This window comes from Opisthorchis viverrini (genome assembly GCF_000715545.1).
Source record: "Opisthorchis viverrini unplaced genomic scaffold opera_v5_469, whole genome shotgun sequence".
In the NCBI taxonomy this organism is placed as follows: domain Eukaryota; kingdom Metazoa; phylum Platyhelminthes; class Trematoda; order Opisthorchiida; family Opisthorchiidae; genus Opisthorchis; species Opisthorchis viverrini.
This window is the reverse complement of record NW_008752122.1, coordinates 248,375-271,926: the sequence shown is the minus strand read 5'-3', so window position 1 is coordinate 271,926 and position 23,552 is coordinate 248,375. Positions and strand designations below refer to the sequence as shown.

At 44.3% G+C, this 23,552-nt stretch overlaps 1 protein-coding gene across 1 annotated transcript in view; it reads right to left on the bottom strand.

The window, feature by feature from the left end:
• The window catches only part of T265_11222 (hypothetical protein), a gene marked incomplete at both ends in the record, with an annotated part of 30,894 nt that overhangs the window by 1,023 nt on the left and 6,319 nt on the right, over positions 1–23,552 (bottom strand). The window contains 5 exons of the mRNA XM_009177824.1: positions 2,217–2,310; positions 5,553–5,715; positions 7,622–7,763; positions 12,794–12,879; positions 19,806–20,207. Coding sequence (XP_009176088.1) covers positions 2,217–2,310; positions 5,553–5,715; positions 7,622–7,763; positions 12,794–12,879; positions 19,806–20,207 — 887 coding nt within the window. The remainder of the gene's footprint in view (positions 1–2,216; positions 2,311–5,552; positions 5,716–7,621; positions 7,764–12,793; positions 12,880–19,805; positions 20,208–23,552) is intronic.

The following is a 23,552-nucleotide window of genomic DNA, read 5'->3' as shown; positions in this document are numbered from 1 at the left end:
ATGTGCACACGAGATGTTTACTTTCCAGTCTCATGGGTTGTAACTGCTTAGTTCGTGTTCGCCAATAGATGAGTTTGCAGCGAAAGGCTTCCATCCTTTCAGTGGTATTGACCATTTTCAGTGGACATGGGGACTATCAACTATTAACTATAACACTATTAACACCGGGACCGTAGGAAAACGTACAATCACATGCATCAGGAGCCTGGTACGGCAGTGAAGCATGTTGGTTGAACACTGATGTCATGCTGTCGATGATGATGATGATCAGGAGCCTGTCGTTTCTAGGGTGAAAATACCTCATCGCGCTCCAATCATGATGATGATCAGGAGCCTGTCGTTTCTAGGGTGAAAATACCTCATCGCGCTTTATCCAATCATGAGGTTTCACTCAGCTATCGAGGTTAATCCTGACTAGGATGAAGCAGTTGGACAGCGCTTCTTGGCTTTTCGTCAGGATGAAACCTCAGGAAATTATCTACCTGTAAAGTATTGACCGTTCTAGTATCCAGTGAAACAGAATATATCCAAAAACACTGTTTGGACACGTCTTAGCCACCGGTTCGTCCAGCTACATCACTGAATTTCGCTACTGTACTCGGATGCAAATAGCACATTTAATTACCGTGAAAATCCAGCAAATAAACCAGAAGCTAATAACCATCCTTGTTGCAAAACGCTGCATTCAAATTATGACTACTATATACCAAGAAACTTAATTCATTCTACTGATAGCTATTCCGTGCGAAGTAACCATTTTTTCCGTGGTTAGCATGACAGTTAGGCATAGAGGGGGTGTTCCAGCTGAACAACTGTTACTAATTGACAGGACTGCAGTTTCCAGATAGAACCCAGATCATCCAGCCATCCGTTTCTAGTACCCGTCAACTCTACAATATGGTATCTGCATCATAACTGAGTTTGACAGCTCTTCTGTCACAGCGCCTCATAATCTAAGGAGGCCATTAGGTAACCACTTTACCCGGTGCACACCAAGGAACGAGGCAAACCAAGTGAGAACCCTAGAATTCTACTTCTGAACTTTGCCTTAAGATCACAGGTCACCTCTGATAAGTTTGTAATACATATTTATTCAGATACGGGTTATACCAGCGTAACTGGTGTATAGCCGCCTGCCTGAAAACGCAGAAGCAGTTCGAATCTCCAACTTATAGCAAACATGACATCGCAGCCACACGGTTCATCAGGAAATCATGAAATCACAACTGCAACAGACGCCATTGAACAATAATATTAGGCGGTCTAATTCCACAATAATATATGTTCCGCCTCTTGTGTTTGTGCCCGCATGAATTCTTGGACAACCGGCTTTATCTTCCTCCAGGTGCCCCGTGACCTTTCCTGAAAAAGAATTGTGCCAAATGCACAAGTTCTTAAGCGACCAACGCCATCTATGCCTACCATTGTTTCTAAACGTTTGGTGGTCTGCGTCAATTTCAATCACGTTTTACTGAATGTTATGCTCCGTTTATATGCTCAACTGTTACAACGCTTAAAACGCAGTTCAAGCTGACACATCCACACAAACCGCTAATTGCCGGGATTCTAATGCAGTTCAACTGGGACAACTGTTTGTGAATCGTAACTGCTCGTGTCCAGTGATAAAGCACGCGCATAATACAACACCTCCGAACTTACGGTGCAGTTGTTCTTTTTATTGATCACGTGCTGTCTGTGAATGCTGTATTGTGAATGCTGGAATTTCATTGTATGATGGCGTATAGGGCTTCACCTAATTGGACGGCGTGCTTGATAATCTATATGGGGGAGTGATGTCTTCGTATCCTTTCGTACGAGACATGATTTCACGACAGATTGGCGGGTTTGACCTGTAGTCGAAGTGAAGGTGCCGCAGCTGTTGGTCGAAATTATGTATCAGCTAAACTTGAAAGGAAGGCATACCGGAAGGCTGTAGTCGAAGTGAAGGTGCCGCAGCTGTTGGTCGAAATTATGTATCAGCTAAACTTGAAAGGAAAGCATCACCGGAAGGCACCTAGATTCAATCCATTTTTACCACTGGATTCATTCAACGGCGTCTCTATGTCCTTTAATGGTATGTGGTTCCAAACAGGTATTTTCTACACGTCTAGGGTCACGTGCAGCTAGTCAACATAGCGTTCTTTTTCGGCTTTCCAATGTTGACCGCCAGACCATTTCGAAATGTCTATGGAGAGCAGTGACGGTGGTTAACTTACCAGTTAATATCGGGAAGAAAATCAACGTTCCGAGACAAGTACCAAAAACTGCAAACCAGCGCAAATGTTTGTTAGTTGGAAAACGTGAGCGGACCTGAAACAAACAAGAGAAAATTTGTGTTGAACCGCTTCAGATAGGAAACAGAGTCAAGGCGAGCAGTGGTAAGAAGTTCACTACGAAGCACCGCAGAACGTAGACAACAGGTCTACCGGTCGAACTGTACTAGGAGGTAAGTTCTATTAAACGGGGGATTCGACAGCGATTTTCATCTGATGTCTGAGTAAGTACGCATGAAATCTGACAAACTGGGCTCCGTGCTCTATGAGCGGGAAGCAAGCTAGGCTACTGCACTGTGAATCTTGAAAGAATAACCATTGCCATGTTCATTTCATCGGATGATTTAAACAGTGTGTTCTACTTCATTTGTATGCTTCCGACACGATACTTGCGCACACCTTTCCAAGACTCACAGAATACTACACGGAAGACACTATGGTTCGTGTGGTCTGTGGTGTGTTGTGATTTAGTTTCGTGGTAAAATGTCGTCGATATGTTACATGTGTGCGAGGGCTACCACTAACAAAGGAATATGTCGTCGATATGTTACATGTGTGCGAGGGAATCGGAATCGTTATGTGGCATACAAACAGACTTTTCTAGTGCCTTTCGGTGCCTTTTTGAGCACTAAATGGAAGATGATGATGCGACAGTCATGAACAGAAGATTAACTACCATGTCTCAATTTCACAAACTGCTCGAGGTAAGAAGTCATGCAGGAAAAGGCATCGAAAAGGAAAGTGGATTGCTTTAAAGTAGGGCAGGAAAGGCCATTGAACATGCTGGCGAGAGACGCACCAAAAACGCGAAGCAAACAGCCATTAAAAGGTTCAGAGAAAAGGGAACCCGATATGAAATCGAGCAGCACGCATGAGCCTACACCAGCAGGCACTCATTCAGGCAATCTGGAGAGAAACTGACAACAAGAACGCTACTGACATCGATTAGAAGCTATATCTCACAGCGTCTCCAACCGGGCGAAGTTGGGGTCTCGCGATCCCGGCATCCAACAGCATCCAAACGTTTCGTAATCTCTTTCACACCCTTCTCCCAGGTTAAGGGTTGGCCACCTCTTTGCTTCCGCCACGCCATACTGGGCACTCTTCGGCAAACGATGGTTCGGCATACGAAATACATGGCCTAACCAACACAATTTCTGGAGCTGGGTACATTCTTCAATGAAAGTACCCGTTGCACAACCGAAAAATCGCTTTCTAATTGCCCCGCTGTGGATTCTACGACACCAACTCACGCGACCTACGGTCCTAAAACAACGATTGTCGAACACCTGAAGACGCTATTCGAACAGTTCAAGTCTCACAGCCATACGACAAAAACAGCCCGCATTGTAGCCTGATACACATGTTTCTTGAGATTCAGGGATATACCGCTTGGACTCCATATGTGTTTCAAATTAGCAAACGCGACCCGAGCCTTGCAGATTCGTGCATTGGCCTCATCGGTCATACTACAGTCTGCCAGATTTTCTGGTCACTGACTCGGACAGAGGACTTGGGTTCAATTTTTCAAGTCAGCACTTCCGCTTTTAACCATACCAATAAGGTGACTAAATGTGTACTTATGACCGGAGCTCTAGTGAGAGCTCTGTGAAGTTTCCTGCATCTAAGTCTATAGACTGATACCCTTTAGGTGAATTGATTAGGCTGTCGTCAAGTGCCTAGAATAAGGTGGAAGATAGGACCAAAAGACAAAGTCGATAGCTTATTACTCAAACTTGGGATCACATCAAAAATTTTGGAGTAGACGGTGTAGAGTGCTCATCGTCAAAGATCAAGACGATGGTGTCCGTACATTCCAAGCTTACCAGTCTGCCTCTAGGTGCAAATTCGGTACCATTAAAAGCTGCATTCCATTGGGATAGTGATGAAATCCAGCAGTTGTTGCAAACTCTTACATGAGAACAGAGGGCACTGTGTATATTTCAGGGACATTTTTAGTTGGCCAAGTAAGTGTGGAGGAACTAACCTAACTGCAGTCGAGGGAAAGCGCAGTCATTGGCTGACTGTAGTTGTGGCCCTGCTAAAGCACCTGAAGTAACGTGACGGTGTGATCAATGCAGCCCATATGGGGAGTAAATTCAGCTTGATGCCTTCGGATTTGCGCCACACGTGTTGTGGATAGGAATCGCAACCTTATTGAAGTTAGTAACCGTATTATGATAGGCATAAGACTTATATCTCTATGTTCAGAACAGTCAATTCTTATACAGTATCTGAATGACCCCCGTTATCCGGAACTCATTCTTGTTAACAAATGAGATATAAACAACCTAGCTAGGACAGAAAACATAAAACACATCATCGCCTTCAAGTAGCGCCAGTGGAAGGTCAAAGAACTGGCTGCCACCGGTTCTCCAACCTAAAGACTGCTTGTCAGAGTTTTATCCGTGTAGAAGACACTTTGTTGATGCTGCATCCTCCAGTACGGATCACTGGATTGCTGAGGTACGCAAATCGTCGCATAACGACAAGATCGTCTCTTCTTGGCAGGAACTATGGTTATGATAAACGGATACAACGGAATTCACAACTAATCAGACATCTGATGAATTTTCCAATAGTTCACTTGTTCAGGCACATCACTAAAAACCGCAACGACTTGGCCATGTATCACGTGTACCGAGTTGTTTTCTACCGAGGACAGCGTTGTTTTCTATGCTACATACTGACTAGCGCAAATCAAGTACAAAGCGGCAGAAGAAAATGAAGATGACCACCGAAGGCTTGAGGGTTTCGCGCCTTCCAGCATGGAGTGCACCTGGTTGGAGACATTGTAAAATATAATCTCTAGCTGACGGCAGTAGTGTTCAAGCTGACCAGATTACCGGAGTGAAGGTGATCACGATGAACAAGAATATGACGTCACTTATGAGTGACAGATCCGGGTCCATGTCATCCTAAGCAGACAGTGAACAAAACTGAAATCGCACACAGTCTACACGCTTTTCCCTAAAGTTCAACAAACATAGGAAAATAGTAATCTATACACCAGAAGTTCGGTTAAGGATTAAAGACGAAACTGACTCTTCAAGAAGAAGACTAGAACAACTCCAAAATCTGTAGGAAACTGTCAGGACCCAAAGACTTTTATTCTTAGGACTGAGTATTTTGACTAGATCACTATCAGGTGTCAAACGCTTCTCTCGGTTAATGTAAGAAGTCGACACCAATTTCCTCATCGAAGTGGAACAAATGCGTGTCGTCAAGTGATGCTGCTAGTCCATGTGGTGAGAAATAAACCAGGCATTAAACTCTTACCAGTTGACAAGACAGGGCAACGAAACTAATGGTCCCAACAGGAATACCGATCGCCAAAATAAGTGGTAGCGTGAACGGAGTGAGCAGAAGAACCGCCAGTAGAACGAGAAGCCGACGCCTCGTAGACCATCGTCGTTTACCCCATATAGAACACCCATCGAGACTAGGCAGAGCAAATGAGAGAAAACAGAGGCTCCAGTTGAAAAACTTCGTCTGTGTGGAACCGAACTCAAAGAAACAACAATAACAGTCTGGTATAGACCGCATTCCTGATGTCGACTCTTATTATCGCAAGACTATTTCAGTGTTTAAAAGCGTAGGTTATAGACAGTGACCAACACTTTTCAACAAGGTATGCACCGCAGTTCCGACAGGTTAGTTAAGGCTTTTAAGAACAGAGTGGCTTTTTCACCTACGGTCGATCCATAAAAGTGACGCATAGAATGAATTAGCAATTCATCCATCCCGTATTAATTAAATGTTTCGACTCGGATAATTAGTGAAAAATAGCCCCCGTGAGTGGAACATCTCTACTAGCTCAATATACTACGCAACAATCTAATAGGATGGGACATAGGGCCTGGTTCGGAGATGGAATATGCATTCCTTTAAATCACGGTGGAGAGTTTCTAGACTCTGCCAGTTGTAAGGGCATTAAGTATTCATTGGGGTTGGTGTGTCGCGACCTGACGATGATCAAGCCAGTAACTGGACTTGCTCGGGTTGGCTGAGGTCTCGACTGCAAATGGTCGAACAATTCCATTGAATTGCATTCTCAGGGTTCCACTGCTTTCATGCGTGCCAAGGGTGACTTAAGTCGCCTCAAGCATACGTGAGCGGAGTGACTCCACCGTGCAAGCCGAATGTGATAAGAGTGACGGTGAGACTAGCGGAAGCTTCTCGCTACCTCTGTGCACGTCCAACATTGAGAGCTCACTGGTTCGATGTGAGGTTAGGTGGGACATTGGTGAGGCTAATTGGGACAATGGTGAAACATGCCAGAAGTGGTACACAACACTAAGTTGTTATACTGAATGATGGGACGCACATACTTTCACGAATAAATCTAACTTTGAGCAACCAACATTTTCCGTTTTCGTATAGTTTTGCGGCTTTAATAGTGAGTCTGCTAGACCGAAAAGTGCTCACGTCGATCCAAGAAAATCATTTAAATGCGGGGCAAAAACATATGGTTGACTAAATGGATAGCACAAATGTTTACGCTGGACGGTGTAAGACAAAACAAGTCGGTTAGGTGGCCTTATCAGGTACAAAACTTGTAGGATACTGAAAAGTAATAGCATCCGAAAGCTAGACGACGTTCCCGTCATTCCTGCAGCTCTGAAAAGGGTACCTTCATGACAGTCTGATGCTCAAACAAACTATTGACCGAACACGGCTGAGCTGATCACCTCAGCTTCGTAAATGCAGTTTATTTGCTTTCAACCACGGAACAGCAGCTCCACACGGTAAGGCTGCTGCGCGGGAAAGTACGCTTATTTGAAATTCCACCAAGTATCCCCAGCACTTCACTCAAATTCATGGTGAATACCCAAATGCGCGCTAGGGAACTCAACTCAGGAGTGATTTGGTGTCACAGTGGTGCACCGACATGATGTGTCTGTTGACCTGACGTAGCCATGTTCTTACAGTAAATGTGCGGCGATATTTTGATAAAAGCGGAAGACTCGGAATACACCGGTCACTTAAGTTGGAAATAGTCTGAAACGGAGGGCATACAACCGAAATGAGGTGGATTAAGTGAGATATGCAGGAATGTTACTAGGATGGCAACCCAATTTGGGGTGCATCGGCGTTTTTGTGCGTCAAGTAATTGAAGGACTGCAGTGAAAACTCGACAGACTACAAAGACTAATTTCGGTGAGTCCAAGAAAAACTGACCTTGGCGTTCTCGTGCTAAGAACCTCGATAGAACTTTACAAGATGTATCCCACCACTCAGAAAGCTCAAGTAAGCCTTATGCTAAGGCTTTGGCTCATCTGAAAGCAAGGCAACCAAACAGCAGTAAACACATGATGAGAACACAACTGAGCCTCAACAAAACTTACACCAAGTAATGTCCGGCAGAGTTAGGACGTAGACAGAGCCAGCAGAAATTGAAACCGCAGATGGCACAGACCATATCATTACAACTACCGTCATCCACTTTCTGGATAAAGGTATTGCATTTTGGACACGGTTTGATTTTTCCTTGTGAAATGAAAAAAAAAACATTAGAACCGGTGTAAAAACTTCACCAGCTACCTTCAGTTTAACAAATTGAAGCAGATCCCTGAAGAGAAACACGCTGTGTCTTACATAAAACATGTCTCATATCAGTCGTAGCAGTCTGCAAGCTAAGTAATGAAAGCGATTCAACCACCAAGTGGCACATTAACATGGTTAGGAATGGAAATGTCAGCTCAAAGCCCAAGTACACATCGTACGCATGATACCATTGGACTGATCGTCCGCACACCCGCAAACATCTAACCCGAACGCCAAAATGGGCACTTCTCAACAGAATCCAAGAAGTTAGCGCGGTTAGCAATCTGCGAAATGGATCAAGTGGTTAGAGCGCAAATTTACAGACCAGTAGATCTGTGGTTCGAACCCGACCTCTGTCTCCCGACTTTCCCTGTCTAGGCTTGGGCAACCTGGCAGTATCCCAGCCCTCGTACCTCCTTCGTGTGGCATGGCAGCTAGGCACCGAAAGGGTGCTACAGCTGAACGATTAATTATTTTTTTAATCTGTACATTGCGTCACATTACACCAGGGCACATACACGCACTATTGCATGGGAAGCTATTGATGCTGTTTTCTCCTCGGGCTTTCCAGTGTGACAGACAAGAAGTTTATCATCCCGTAGCTTGGTAAAATAGTGGTTACCCTTCAGCTCAGTTCTCGATCTGAGTCTCCAGCAGAAGAAATACCTAGGGTACATAGAGGGAATTACACGTTTAAATGAAGTAAAAAAAGGCATGTATATCGCGCAGTTTTTAAGGTGTACGTAACGACAACATTCTGGAAACTCAGAAGCATTCTGGACGCGGTATTGGCAACTGGAATGCACCGCAAAGTGGAACACTATTGGCTGCTGATCCACATTATTGACCAGGGTTAAGTTTGAGGCTAGGCCTGCAGTGCTCCGACCTTCCGACCAATCACGTGCGAGGTGGCCTCATCGACTATTGCAAGGCGGTTTTGGTGTAATAATCTGCCTAACAGTGAACCGATACAACTGAGACAGACGATCCGAAAGGCTCTACACAGCCAGTCGCACTAGGGTTGTGGTAGAGACAAACTGGGCGGGGTCAAAAATGTGTTGGCTCTGCAGCGGTTGAGGACGAACAGTCACATTTGACGAAACCGATCCGTGTGCGGTAGCTAATCTGAATATCACCAAAGCCAACTCAGTCCTCTCTGGGCAGAATGGAAATGAATCGGAAACTCGAGCACAATCTGTAAGATACTATTCGAATAGGGGACAGTAAGTTGTTACTCGACCTTAAGCATCGATGCCCGATGGACTCCTTCATACGAATTTTTCGTGCCACCCGCCCACCGAGTAAAACTTCACCCGAGAGAATTCCTCGATGCCTCTATAATAGCACGAGATTAAGAGTGGCTTCATTACTAGTCAGAAAATGGTCTAGCAGATAGACGAACAAATTAAAAGAACATCACCGGCAAACTGAAATAAGCTAGGTGAGTCGGGTTTTTGTGAATTAGCAGAGGTTTTGGTCGCACTGCATTCGTAACCTATTTAGACTCGAGAAAAATATCAAACGAGCGAGCGGATCGAATAACTTACCTATCTCATCACTCTACTCTACTGTATCGCTTGTTATATCGAATTTCAGCTGGACTATCACTGGCTCTGGTATCCGTTACATTCAGTGATTTTGCAGCGGATACGGGCTGGAAAAGACACTGATGACGTACCAAAATTCACGACCATGTTAGAATGGACAGTTAGAGAAAAGTTATGGGAAACGTTGGTTACGTTCAACGAAGACAATGGGACACTTTGGTCGTTTGACATTTTAATTCAGGGATGTGTCATTATTCAAAAACTAGAGTCTTCACTGCAAAACCCGAGACGAACGTTTAAAACCGTGGACTATATAATTGTTTTCGATCTGTTAAAAAATACTTTGACACGACTACTAAACGATCACAAACTGATGCCAAAGACTGATAAACTTCGGGCCGCTCGTCAGTCCAGCATCAGGGTGAGCTGTGATTGGCCGAAAGTCTGGGCACAACAGCCAATTGGGATCCAGTAGCCGCCGAATGCCGGCTGCCAGTACCGTATCGAGGTGATCGAATTTGCAACCATCCGATCAACAACCAATAAATTTCCGGAATGTCGTCGCCGCTATACTTCATATACGACGCACTGTATGTGTTTCTAACCCGGTTTTAGGCGTTAATATACTTTGCGCAACCTTTGGTGGTTGTTTTGACGGTAACAAAAGCCGCCATGAAACCAGGCGAATCTTCAAACAGCTGCGTCTTCAAGCGCAACATTTAGGCATCCAAACCCACCAACTACCATCCCCGTTAACACAGTGTGTTATCAGAAGTGCATGGGAAGATGTTTGATACAATGAACAGTTCGAGCCATTTATCTTTATTGCCCCTGAACTAGGACTTCGGTGACATAAAATCGCCTTTGAGTTCTTAAGTCACTAGTTTCGCCAAAATTGAATTTTCGTGAATTTAAGGAGCTGACTAGAGCAAACTGATGTAAATCAGAAGGTTAAAAAGATCATTGTTGGCCTCTGCAAACAAGTCAAATGTGTCACGTCACCTCAACTCTGTATTCGGCTCGAAGGTAACATATCATTTATATTTTTTCAGATTTTAATATATGATCTGTAGAAAACGCAACAATGCGCGATATTGGAAAACAGATCAGAACAATTAACTTAGAAAAATAAAATAAAGAGTCGCCTTTTTGATCGCTGCTAGAACGCTTAAAAATAGATGTCATAACATTACTGCGCCACACCTGTTGAATTGCAGCATGAAGTGAAATTGATTTAGCACACACAATAAGGTAAATTCAAATAACCTGTGTTAGTACACTACTCATAAGGTCGCTGAAAATTCTTTGACTCCCCAAGACCGGTTTCATCAGTTTTGGGGCTAATCAGGTAGGCGCAGTCCATGAGTTTCCAACGAACCATAGTTCCCCTTGAAACCAAATTGCACGAAATTAGCGAAATACACTCATTTGTAAACAAATTTGGTTTTGACGGGAGACTCACCTGGAATCCAGCTAGATCCCTCGTTTATAATATATCTAAGCAACTGAATGTGCTGCACCAGGTCGCCTCATGTTTCAGTTGGTATGAGGTATCGCGATACATGTATAGACGTAAATTCCGAAATATAACTTTTCAAAGTGTGTTTAGCGTACCAGGTGGAAGGCACAACCTTATGTGTAGTGTATTACGTCTATAAAATGTACCGCGATATATCGAATATCATACCAACTGAAACATGAGGCGGCCTGGTGCAGCACATTCAGCTGCTTAGAAACATCGTAAACAAGAGATTCAGCTGGGTTCCAGGTGAGTCTCACGAAAAACCAAATCTGTTTGCAAGTGAGCGTATTGCGCTAGTTTTTCGTGCAATTTGGGTTCAGACAGAACGTAAGCAATTGTTCTGTCTCGTTTTCTATGGGTGAAGGAAGCGGAATTATACAAGGTGATTCACATAGCACATCTTTAATGATAACAAATGCGTCGTCGATATATCTCAGGCAGTAGAAGTGCATGATTCTGTGGTCGATTGCTTGATCGTTACGGTATTGGCGAGGTTAGGACTCGTGGGTTTTTGTATCTTCAAGATGCCTGCAATCTTACACAATCCTTCGTCAGAAAATGCTAGGGCAGCTTGCTCAACCATGGCTCAACGCAAGCGATGTTGGAATTCCGGTCTTTTTGTAATGCACATTGTTCAGCTTGGGCCAGATTTTTGTCACACATTCTGAAAAACTCGTGTCAGCAGTTTCGCCGGTACGAGGTGGTAGAAAACAACACGCGTTCCAATGTATAAAGGAGATTCACGCACAACAGGCTGCATGTGATGCGATAACTCAGTTCCCAAGGTCAGGTGTCAAACAAGCACACAGAGTAACACTCAGTTGCCATGACACACATGAGTCAAGCCAATCACAACACACAATACTGACCAGTTTTTGGCCAGCCATATCAACAGTCTTTCATCGTTAATCATTTTTTCCTCAACAAGGGTTTATTCTCAAGGAGCAAGCAGCAATCATCAGCCTGTGTCATTTACGGCGTCAGCAACGAAATTCACTGAACCTCATGGGTCATGCATACAAGGCGATCGTAACAGCAGCAGTGAAAAAGGAGTCATTGTTCGGCTGTAACACCCCTTCAGTGTTTAGCCGTCACACTATCCTAAGAATGCACGAGGACTGAGACACTGCCAGACTGCCAAAGACCAAGAGCGACCAAGATGCCGGGGTTGAATTCGAAACGCGAACCTTCCGTCAGTAAATTCGCGGCTTAATCACCAAGCTATGTCGATATCTTATAACATCAGTCTCACGTGATTCCGAAGAACCTAAACATCTACAAAGATAATATTAACAGTCCCGTTGTAGCAAAACAGTTGCTGGGTGGACTCAGCATGCTCACAAATCAACAGTGCACAAGCAAGTATTTGAATCAGTAATCAGGGTAGCAAATAAAGCATATCAATGTCAAGCGTACTGTCATATTATGACCGAACTGTTCAGACAGCTTGTCTCTGGTTGTACTGTGGGTGGGGTACACCAGGATAATGAGTCAATTCTATTGATGGTTATTGCCGCGTGATGGGAGTGTCCTTTCCAACGATATTTGGAGGTGGTCTGCGTCCTGCTCTCGATCGGTTTCTCTAGGAATACACTACTTAGGCTTCTTTAGGTTCCTCTCGACTATTTAACAGTTTATTCTGTCCTCTTGGTTGTATCGCGGTTTGGCGTCGGCGATAATTACTGATGCACTGCTGCTCACGATGACAGTGATTACTTAAAGCAAATTGGCTTCCATGACATCGTTGACGTCCATCATTGACATAGATCTGAACACCAACCAACGCTACGGGAAACCAACTACAAAACAACTCACCAAGGTTCAGCGGACAGAAACTGCAAAGTAAAACACAAGTGGGAGAGTAATACACCTCCTAAAAGCGACAAATGAGATACCAAACGTACCTCCCACGGGAACAGGTTTTTTGGTCATAAATTCGGAGGGAGTTGTTGTAGGACTGACGTCGGTTTGGACATCACCTGGTGTTATTCTATGGAGATGAACATGACATGGAAACTCAGTCATCCATATTCTATGGTAGTTTTGAAAAGTGCAATACGGAACGTTTAATTCACATAGAGAAAAAGTTACAATCTCTGCATTAAGATCTACTCAAACAGAGGACTATCCAGTACAGCTTGATAGGTCTCTAGCCCACGCACTTTGTCGACGTAACGATGGAAGAAAGACAATCACCCAAATACGACTCAGTTCAGCTGAGCTCGGTCTATCAGATAGGAACCATGTAAAACTGCACATTAGTTGAGGATCAGGTGACTGCTGAACTGTTTGCCGAGCGTGGTAATTTACTTGCAAACGTTTCACCATCAGTCGGTGTGCGCACTACTGATGCCCCTAACATTGATGATAAAACGTTCACAAGCAAATTCTCAGGCTTGGAGAAGAGATCACCGGTCGGTTGCTCTACAAACAATTAACGCACCCAAGCTACCAGTATTTCGAAATATTTTCAAAAGTTTTGTTACGGTAGAATTGGGACGTCGATGGTGAAGTACTGAAGCAAACAAAGTAAGCGAATGGATAAAAAAGCACATTGAATAGGGTATTTGGCACTGACTGGTGGGTTACTGATGTCCTAATTTTGCAGATGGTATCGGTCGACACGACTGGCCTGTTGTTAGCATTTTTATACTTAATCCCCAGATCGTGCTCTGCCTATTGGGTATATCCTCCCGGTAAAAACAAGCTTCAGCAAACAGAGGACGATGATGCAACCGACCACTTGACATACGAAAAATATAACCAAGCCATCTAATCCAGCTCTATCACAGCACAAGTATTCGTTTTGCTACCGGAAGCCGTTTGTTGCACGTAGACATTACTAACCCGGCATCTCCATGATACCTGCGCAATTCTTCAAGCGCAATGAGTGAAGCGACAGTTACCATAGTGGTGACCCGGTGATTCGCGAAATCAGTTCTAGTGCCTTCTCCAAATTTTATGACAGTACCATAGACCTGTCACTCTTTACATACTTCTTATGCTTTCCAAATGTTTTGCATGAGTAGTCACAGGTAATGGGGAAGTATTTGGTAGTAGATTAGGTGGCTGTTGACCTGTTCAGCAAGCTTGACAACCGAATTGCAGGCGTTTCCTCGCCGTTCGAGGAGACACCACCAGCGCGATGCTGGATGGATCGAGTCATTCTCCATCACCATCGTTTCAGAAGTCCGAAAAACAATCGTTAGGTTCATCTTTGATTGAATTTGAAAGACAGGTAAGCTATTATTCAGTGCTCCGCCCACTGCACCATATAACCAGACGTCGTAACGATCTAACTAAACGGCAGTCTTTTCAGTTTGAATAGAATTCGGCTGTTTCCAACTGTCCCGTGCTTCCCTGACTTTATCGCCTTTCCGTCCATCACTTCGCTTTGATCATTCTGGAGGTTGTCGGCTAGTCACCAATTCAGAATTCCCTGTACTACATTGTGTTGTCTATCCGGAGACGTGGATTCCATCAATTCCACAGGCGCTGCACGGATCCAACCTGAGTTGAGCCTCGTTTTTTTCGAAACCACGTGTCCGAAGACTAAGTCCAGTGTAGTCTACAGTTCTTGACATTTATCGTTTGGTTGTCCAAGATAAGTCCCGAAAGCTTTTTTGATAGACTGCTTTGACAGTTGTCTTTCAGTTACGCAACATTAAATTTTCCTCACAGGCGCAATAGAAACGACCGGAGGAAGCCACGTAGCATGAACGCACCATATAAGTCTTATGGTCATTGATTTCTCTTCAGTTGTGTAAGTCTGCACAATTATTACATGGGCGACAGTCTTGGACGGGCGAGCGCCGACGATAGCTGATCGCTGTGATCTATCCGAGTGTTTGATTGGTTGTGCTTTGGAGGACGCCAGGTGACTGACGGGTCAGTATTTGTCTGAAATCAGTACTCACAATAAACAGACAACAACCAGCATAAGGCTGTAAAAGTGATCACCATTGTCAGTGCTGGGAGCGTATGCGCGAAATTCTCACCCCAGATAGCTCTCGAATTTATTGCGTTGCCGGAAGAATCGTGAAATTCATGTAACATGCCATCTGGAGGGATCCAATTAGATTTACGTTTGACAATTGTTCAGGTGTAACACAGTTCCGGTGCCTAGCTGCCATGCCACCCGAAGTAAGCACGAGGGTTGGGATACCGCCAGGTTGCCTAAGCATAGACAGGAGAATTCGAGTGGTAGAGATCGGGTTCGAATCAAGGACTTTCCGGTCAGAAAATTCGCGTTCTAATCATTTGAGCCATCTATCGCGGTTGAACGTCTCACTGCACCGATTCTTGGTGGATATGTACCTACGTGCCTCTTTTGTTACTGGTTGTCGATTCTGACAAACATGGCTTGTCTGATCGTACATTGCCCGTTGTCCACAAGAATCCAATCAAGCAAAGAACTCAGCGCGATTATCCCATTCCTAAAACAGCAGAACTTCATACTAGATCACAAGAAGACTGAAAGGTAATTCATGTAGAAACGGTAGCGGGATTTTGTTTGCGTTTTTCGGAGACGGCATGTGTCAATATTTAGCAAGAAGGAACTCCTATTTACGTATGTAACATAGATTGGGGCCCTCAAAGAATGTCACGTTGAAGGGATCTCATAGATTTAGAAGCACATGTCAAGTTTTTGCTTTTCTGGTCACGGGATTGACGGAATAAGTAAACCAGTGGATCGCATCAGTCAGGAAAGGGAGTGAATCTGGAACAGTGAAAAGTATCATCACCCGTCCCTGTCCTGCGCTGATACACGATTATCCAAACCGAAGACAGGGGTTAGATTGGAGATCCATATGTTAAACTTTTGGCTTGAAAACCTCACTCAGGAGGCAAAGAAGTATGCCGAGGTTTTGTTCTAGGACCGTACCCGCAGTCCTTGACTCAACAATCTGTCCAACAGAGCAGCGGGGGTTGAAGTTTTCCTGGGGTAAGCCCGCGGACCTGAAGGCTAATATAAACGAGATCAAGTGAATTTCAGCTGAGCCCTTCATCAGCAGTAACTGGGTTTGCAAATGGATCTCTATTAAAAGTCGATAAAGATTCAGAGATTAGGCCAAGCTGAGCGAAAAGAAGACAAAGCCGGTAGTTCATTGTCCAAAGTTTTCATCCACTCTGTGCAACCTGGGGAATAAAGCAGCGGACGCCATGAGGTCAGATGGAGTAAAAGACGGTAAGATGCGGGTCTGAAAAGCATATGACATCCACAGACCAGAGGCATAAGAATGCCAATGGTCGAATCTCGGTGGAGGTAGATAAGACACGAGTGGTGCATTCGAGCACCTCAGGCCAATGTGAGATCAACTTGAAGGTCTCTGATACGTGATTCAAAATCCGAAACGTTCTTATGGGCTATAAGAAATCGCTTGTCCAACAGTCCAGTGTCAGCGCAGAGGAATGTTTCACCCAGAACTGTCCGGAACGGAATTACTAATAAACGGACTGATAAGTGCCATTCAGGACGGATTAAATGACAGTAATTGTCATCCCAACATTGGATGGTTCAGAAGCACGCGAGCACATAACGATATGGTTCCTGGAAAAAGTACAAAAGTAATGCAGCTAGCTGTACAATTTCTTCTGTTGGCTTTCAAAGTCTTGAAAGGATAGCTTTCATTTTGAAGAGGTATGTATGGCTTCCGTTCGAGTAAAGTGGATCCGAAGGTGGTTTACTATTGCCTCATTTCGTCCGTACATTTATAGTAAGATCTGCAATGTGCCATAGGAAATTGCTGACAAGTAATTTCATGCTTGCTCGAAGAGTGTAAGGAATTAGATGCTGAAATATTGATAACACCGGTGAAATCCCGTAGTACTTCAAAATCGTCGCGAGAGATTTCTCAGGCGGTATGAGAAGACATCAAAAGACCGCACTATCTTACGTCTAACTGGAACCATGAGTGGCGCATGGAAGCACCGGCTACCAAAATTCTTTGGAAATATTAATATCCGGTTATCCAGCCATCCAAAAATGCCTGAATATTCTCCGCAACTTTCACCATTGGTTGTTATCATCAACAACAGCACTGAATCAGTGCTCAACATTGATGCCTGCTGCCGTAATATCCGGTTATCCAGCCATCCAAAAATGCCTGAATATTCTCCGCAACTTTCACCATTGGTTGTTATCATCAACAACAGCACTGAATCAGTGCTCAACATTGATGCTCTGCTGCCGTACAATCATGACCTAGTTGAAAGCCTTAAGGCGAAGGAAAGAATAAAAATCGACCAGGAAGAGACTGAGTCCTAGAGTACTACAATCAAACCGAGATGCCTACACCTGCAGACACTCATTCAGGCAATCTGGATAAAAACTGACAACACGAGCGCCACTGACATCGACTAGCAGCCATATCTTGCAGCGTCTCCAACCATGCGCAGCGGGGATCACAGTCTCCATTCTGGTAGGCGAGCAGCACCGATAGCACCCAAACTTCTCATAATCTCTTCCATACCCTTCTTCCAGGTCAAGAATGGGCCATATCTGCTTCCGCTACTCTCAACGGGGCATAGAAAACAGCACTCTTCAGCAAACGGTCGTTCGGCACACGTAATACATGGTCTAACCAATGCAGCTTCTGGTCCTGGACACATTTTTCAATGGAAGTTCCCGTTGCGCAACCAAAAATTCAACTAATTATCTCGTTACAGATTCTCCGACACCTACCTACACGAGCTATGCTTCTGAGACAACGGTTGTCGAACAACTCAAGATGTCTTAGTTCCCCTGCTCGAACAAGTCAGGTCTCGCAGACATACAGCAAAATAGCCCGTATTACCACCTGATACAAAAATCCCTTGACATTCAAAAAATATACCTCTTTGACGCCATGTGTCTCATATTAGCAAACGCGGCCCGAACCTTGCAGATTCGTGCATTTACCTCACCTGTCAAACTACAATAAGAACCAATACATTGGTGGTCTTAAGTCAATCGAAAAGAAATGATGTCTCAAGAGACAAGTATTTTCTCTCCGTGAAAAACACCTCTCGAGTAGACTAGCATTCTACTAGAATTAGTGAGTGATGTTTTGGGAGTATTACCATAGTGGTTGTGTTTACAAACAGTCAGCACCTGAATCTGAAATGTTTCCGGACAAATATGTCCAGGTGTTCCAGAGAACAGCAAGACATAGAGACACACAACATACTTTCAGAATAGAAGACCCGACGAACTGAAATAACACACAACGAACGCGTTACCATTGACAGCAACTTCGGCGGAAATTCCGTCCATTTTTAAACTCGCTTGCCTACTGGACTAGTCGTCCCCCCCCCCAACAGCAGCTGACCTGGAAATCAGTCTTCTCGATATGATATGGAGACCTGTAATTCTTGGCGGAATAGTACATTTAAGGGTGGAATTCCGGGGGAAAGTAAGAGAATGAAAAATCCGGTACATCTGGCAGACTGGTGCGGTTGAATTCTGACAGACTTGGGTCAACATCTGGGGTTGAAGAGGATGAATATTCACAGCTCACAGTTGTGCTAGACCGGGCGAGATAGTTCAGTGGCTCAGTGCGAATTCACCGACCGGAAGGTCAGTAGTTCGAACCCGACCTCTGCATCTCGACTTCCCCTATCTAGGCTTGGGTAACCTGGCAGTATCCCAGCCCTCGTGCTTTCTTCTGGTGGCAGCTAAGCACCGAGAGGGTGCTACAGCTGAACCACGCTATAGACCGGTCGGCCAGACGAAAAATAGGAAGGCGCCAGATGTATTGTTGCTAGAACCAGTGTCCAACATTTCAGGCGCTCTTGTTTTCTGGATTTCAGGCAAGCGTTATAGTAGTTGAAAGCCTCACTGACTTGTTGCATTACAGCAGGTCATTGGATGTCATAAGCCGATATTTACCCATACCATGAGAAAAATAAGTGATCACGTCAAAACACGGAAAGTCAGAGTCGATAGTAGTTGAAAGCCTCACTGACTTGTTGCATTACAGCAGGTCATTGGATGTCATAAGCCGATATTTACCCATACCATGAGAAAAATAAGTGATCACGTCAAAACACGGAAAACTGGGTCAGAGTCGCCTAATAATGCTCGATGACAAAAACCAGCGAAGCCAATGATTGAAGGTACGATGAAAATGTGCCATCTCCTAGAGAATACGAATTTCGTCAAGGGTTTTTCAGAATGTTGCCTGATCAAACCCTATGTGCAAGACAACGTTGCCATGTATGTTCAAAACGAGGGGGTGTTGATGGCTCGACGAAAACAGCAAGCAATTAGGAGGTCGTACCGGGATTGACACTAAACCAAACGAAAAGGTATACTGGAAAATTAGGGCTTTCGACTCGCTTGATCGAATAATGTGTTTGAAATGACGAATCGATTGCGAGCATTGTCCATGAAGACATTGTTGAGAGAAGTACCAAAGAAATACCACCGATGCTGTACTCAAAATGTTTCAAGTAGAGGGCTAAATGTATACCTTTCAGGAGGGGAAGAGCTTACACGAAAAGAGATTTTGGTCAGTTTTGATAGTTCTCCTTAGGAAACAATTGTAGCCCACAACCACCGGAGAAGCAATACGGAGGAACTCAGTTGCTAGGTTTCTATACTCCTTCCTCTGAACCCGGCAACATGCAAATACTACATGTGAAGGTTGGCTCCATGGTGAGACTGCAAAGTATTCTACCTGCACACTCAACCGTTTCACCCACCTAACACAACTTAAATACTGCAACCGCACGACGCTGTTAGTAAGAAATCAATTAGTTAAAGGAGCACCGCGGGTTATTGGTGAACATTCTCATAAGATGAACACTAACCAATGTCATGGGACAGACGCTCAGTAGAAACAGAACCAATATCAAAAAAGTGAAGACGAAGTGGCAGTTAAGATATGTGCACACGCATGAAGAAAACACATTCCGGATTGGTTTAGGACTCACTTATCATCGAGAGGCGTATGGTCGTAATTCTGAGTACGTAATTCCGGGTAATCGGTTGATCGTGCGCCATTAGCGTGTTCAGTCATAGGAGAGTTTTGCCGTGGTAGCACGGTATCCAAGGGAGCCAGGGGAGACTTCAGCGGATGGTCTATTAGGATAGAGTCCCGGTGGCAAATCCGACTAACGTCAAAGAAAGGCGCAACGGATTCATCGGTGTCGTTCTTGTCCATGCTTCTTGTGTAACAGACGTGCATCGATTCAGTTAACACCGAGCTTTCTGGACGACAAGGATCTGTTATCCAAGGTCGCCGACAATTGTAACAGAACGATAGTCCGTTACATTCAGGTCGTTGACAGTACAGCTGTGGGCAGCGCTGGAAGCCATGGGCGATTACACCGTAGCTGAAATGGATAAAGGCAAGTCTATACCTTTTGTGGTCATAGCTTTTTGAAGGGACGCGAGATATGAGAAGACCCAAGTTGTGATTCAGGCATTTAGTTAAACAGCTTGGTACAACCGCAGAGGAGTGTCTAACTGTGGGCTAGCGAGACACTCTAACCAGTTAACCGAAAGATTTTCGATGTTCGGTCACAATCACAAAAACTCACATGCCAAGATAAACCTGAAGCATACTCCCTTAAGGTGTCTAATTTGTACGGACACCATAGAATCGGTTTGCACATCCGCATGCATCATGCATGCAGTGAGTATGTGGTACGACCGTGTAAATGATTCGCATCGAGTGTGAGTAAGGCGACGACATTGGTTCAAGGAGAGGACCGCCGGTGACCGATCGCTAGTGGTGGTTCACGAGGTACTGAATGGACTAGTATAAATAAGGCACTAAACACGTCCACGTATTAGCACCTGCTGAGGAAAATCACGCACATAATGGCACGCTAATTCATCACGTCTATGTCCTGTGTAATTTTCAACGCAGGGTATAAGTGTTAAGCGGCGTGAGCTGTAAAAATTGAATTGTTATGAACCCCCGATCGTCAGCTTCCGGTCAAATGACGTGTTTCATTGACCTAGATGATGTCTTTAGTTAGCTAGATGGAGATTAAATATATCCCATTTATACTGGCCTATAAAATGAAGTATTCACCGGATTCTTAATCAGTTTGCTTCAGCCGATGTTAGTCCGCGGATCGGCAACTACTTGCCAAACGAGATATGGTTGTCAGACATTACGTGGTACCATTAGCATATCGAGGTCAATGGCTCAAGAGCCGTTGTTACAGGTATTGTCATGGTTGTCAGACATTACGTGGTACCATTAGCATATCGAGGTCAATGGCTCAAGAGCCGTTGTTACAGGTATTGTCCATCATTTGCGTTGACGAAGCAAAATCGTTTCAATTGGTACGAAACAGATGACCGCATGATTTTGTTCAGATCAAAGGCTTTTGGTATACATGTCAGACCATGCATACATACACAACATACGTTTTTCAACCTCTACACACACAATAGAGACGCAGTCAGCCATCCTATAGGTGTTCCGGCGTATTCATAGATTTCGCAAATGAAACAGTCTTCCCGAAACAGTGAAGCGGAAATTCCCATTTGTTGGCCGAGCCTCTAAAGTCACCTCGTAACATTTCTCTGTAGCCAAAACTCATAGAGGACCTGGCATCATCATCATCAAAGACAGCAACATCAGTGTTGACACTGATGCTTCGATGCCGTGCGTGGGGTATGGTAACAACGAAACATCAGTGCTGAACAATGATGTTATGCTGTCCATGGTGATGAGTATGGCATCAATCGCAATAATCTAGCTCTCGTTTCTTGCAAAAACATGTCTTCAATTCTTGAGTGACACGGGGCATTATTATGTACCAAAAAAATAGCGGCTGAAGTCCTTGATCCCAATTTTACAACCGACTGCTATGACCAATGCTTGCGACTTTCAATTGCGTAGTTCACTTCTTAATTTTTGAAGTCCACAAATTTATATTCCGCCATAGCCCCGAATAGATGCTGACTTTATCCCCCAAGTGCCTGTCTTCCTTTGCGGTCACAACTCTGAGCAGCGGCAAAACAGGCTAAAGTTTGTTTTGCCAAAACAAAAAGCTATCTTGCTTTCTGACCATCGCGGAATGATGCGTTAAAAATGGTGTATGCTCAAATGTACTTTCCCTTCAGATCTCACCATTTTCTGAGATTCAGGTAGTTATCCAGGTAGTTAGCAAGCATGCTTATGCACACTTCTTTCCCCAAAGCGGCGGACGGAGTCATTAACATTTTTAGCGTGGTTTATAAGTGTATAAGTGTCTAGCCGCGACACATTGCCCATGCTGCTTCTCTAATTCCAACCCACTGAAACGACTCTTACTGACAGCGTCAGTCCGGTCTCTTCTTTTCATGCATACAATATGCTTTAATATATATTTTCAGCAGTACAAATAGGCAACTCTTGAGTAAGATGATTATGGGCCTAAAAAGTATTCTGATCGGGAGACAGTGCATTCGATACTAAATGAGTTCCAAGTCACACTCAGCACTGAGTGAAATGGGGGAAACGTCACGTTGGGTCAACCATCTTCAAGTGTGTGCTAAGAAAACGTAAATGTTATAGAAGCATTTACACGTGATTCAAAAGAGGATTTCGCTAAAAAAAAAGACGCAGTCAGTCGCCTGTGGGCCGTGGGATGCGGATTATCCAATGCAAGTTTGTCTGTCCAGGCGGATTTGTCAACCTTGTCCGTGTTTTCCATGTTAGAATGAAATCCTGGGTCTCACAGAGTTCGAAAACCAAAAGCCAAGCCAACCCAGGCTCGAATTTAAGACCGTCCTCCTTATTCAATCAGAAGCACCTCTTGGCCGAAACACTGCGTTATTCCAATCCTAGAGTTTCATAACGGAATTACAGCGTTCAACGATTATCAACGATCCAAAGATCTATTCCCGATAAACTTTGATTGACCCAAAAAGACGATGCATCTATTAAGGCCCCCAAATGGATCAATCTCGGTTATTTGCATTACGCGACAAAAACTGCTTCGCAAAATAGGTGCTGCGGGAAGGCGGAAGGATGGTCGCTCAGGTCCAAGTCACCTTTTGTACGTATACCCTCTAATACCTAAAACTACGAATATGACTGTCCAGCTACGGTGATAGTAACCGATATCCACAATAAAACCATTGATCTGAGTGCATTTATGGATACCTGCCAATGCATTGACAGTCATTATATAATTCAGGCCGAATACGAATCCTGCTCATACGACCATCAAGCCACTCTAATTCTTAGGATGTATCAAGTCGAATTACACTAACGCAAACAAAAAAAACATCAAAATTATCCTGGCCAATGAAAAATATCAGTTGACGGTGAGCTAATGGTAGTTGTTTCAAAACAATACGTTATTCATTGCGGTTGTGACGAATCACACAGGGCGTAGATATGATGAATAGCCGCTGATGAGTAACCACTGTGTGCACGCTTCTTCAGCAGTTTGTCGGACGTGGACGCACTTATCACAGAAGTAACGCCAGTCAACCCAACACCTCTAACAGCCAACAGGCCTTTAGACCACCACAGTTCTTTCGCTACCTTACAAGCACTCGATAAGAATCAGTCACCTGCTTTGACTGCACCACCAATGCACGCACCATGTGCAAAGAAGGCGAGATGGACCAAGTGGTTAAAGCGCGAATTTACTGACTGGAAGGTCCGTGGTTCGAACTTGACCTCTGCCTCTCGACTCCCCCTGTTTAGAATTGGGCAACCTGGCAGT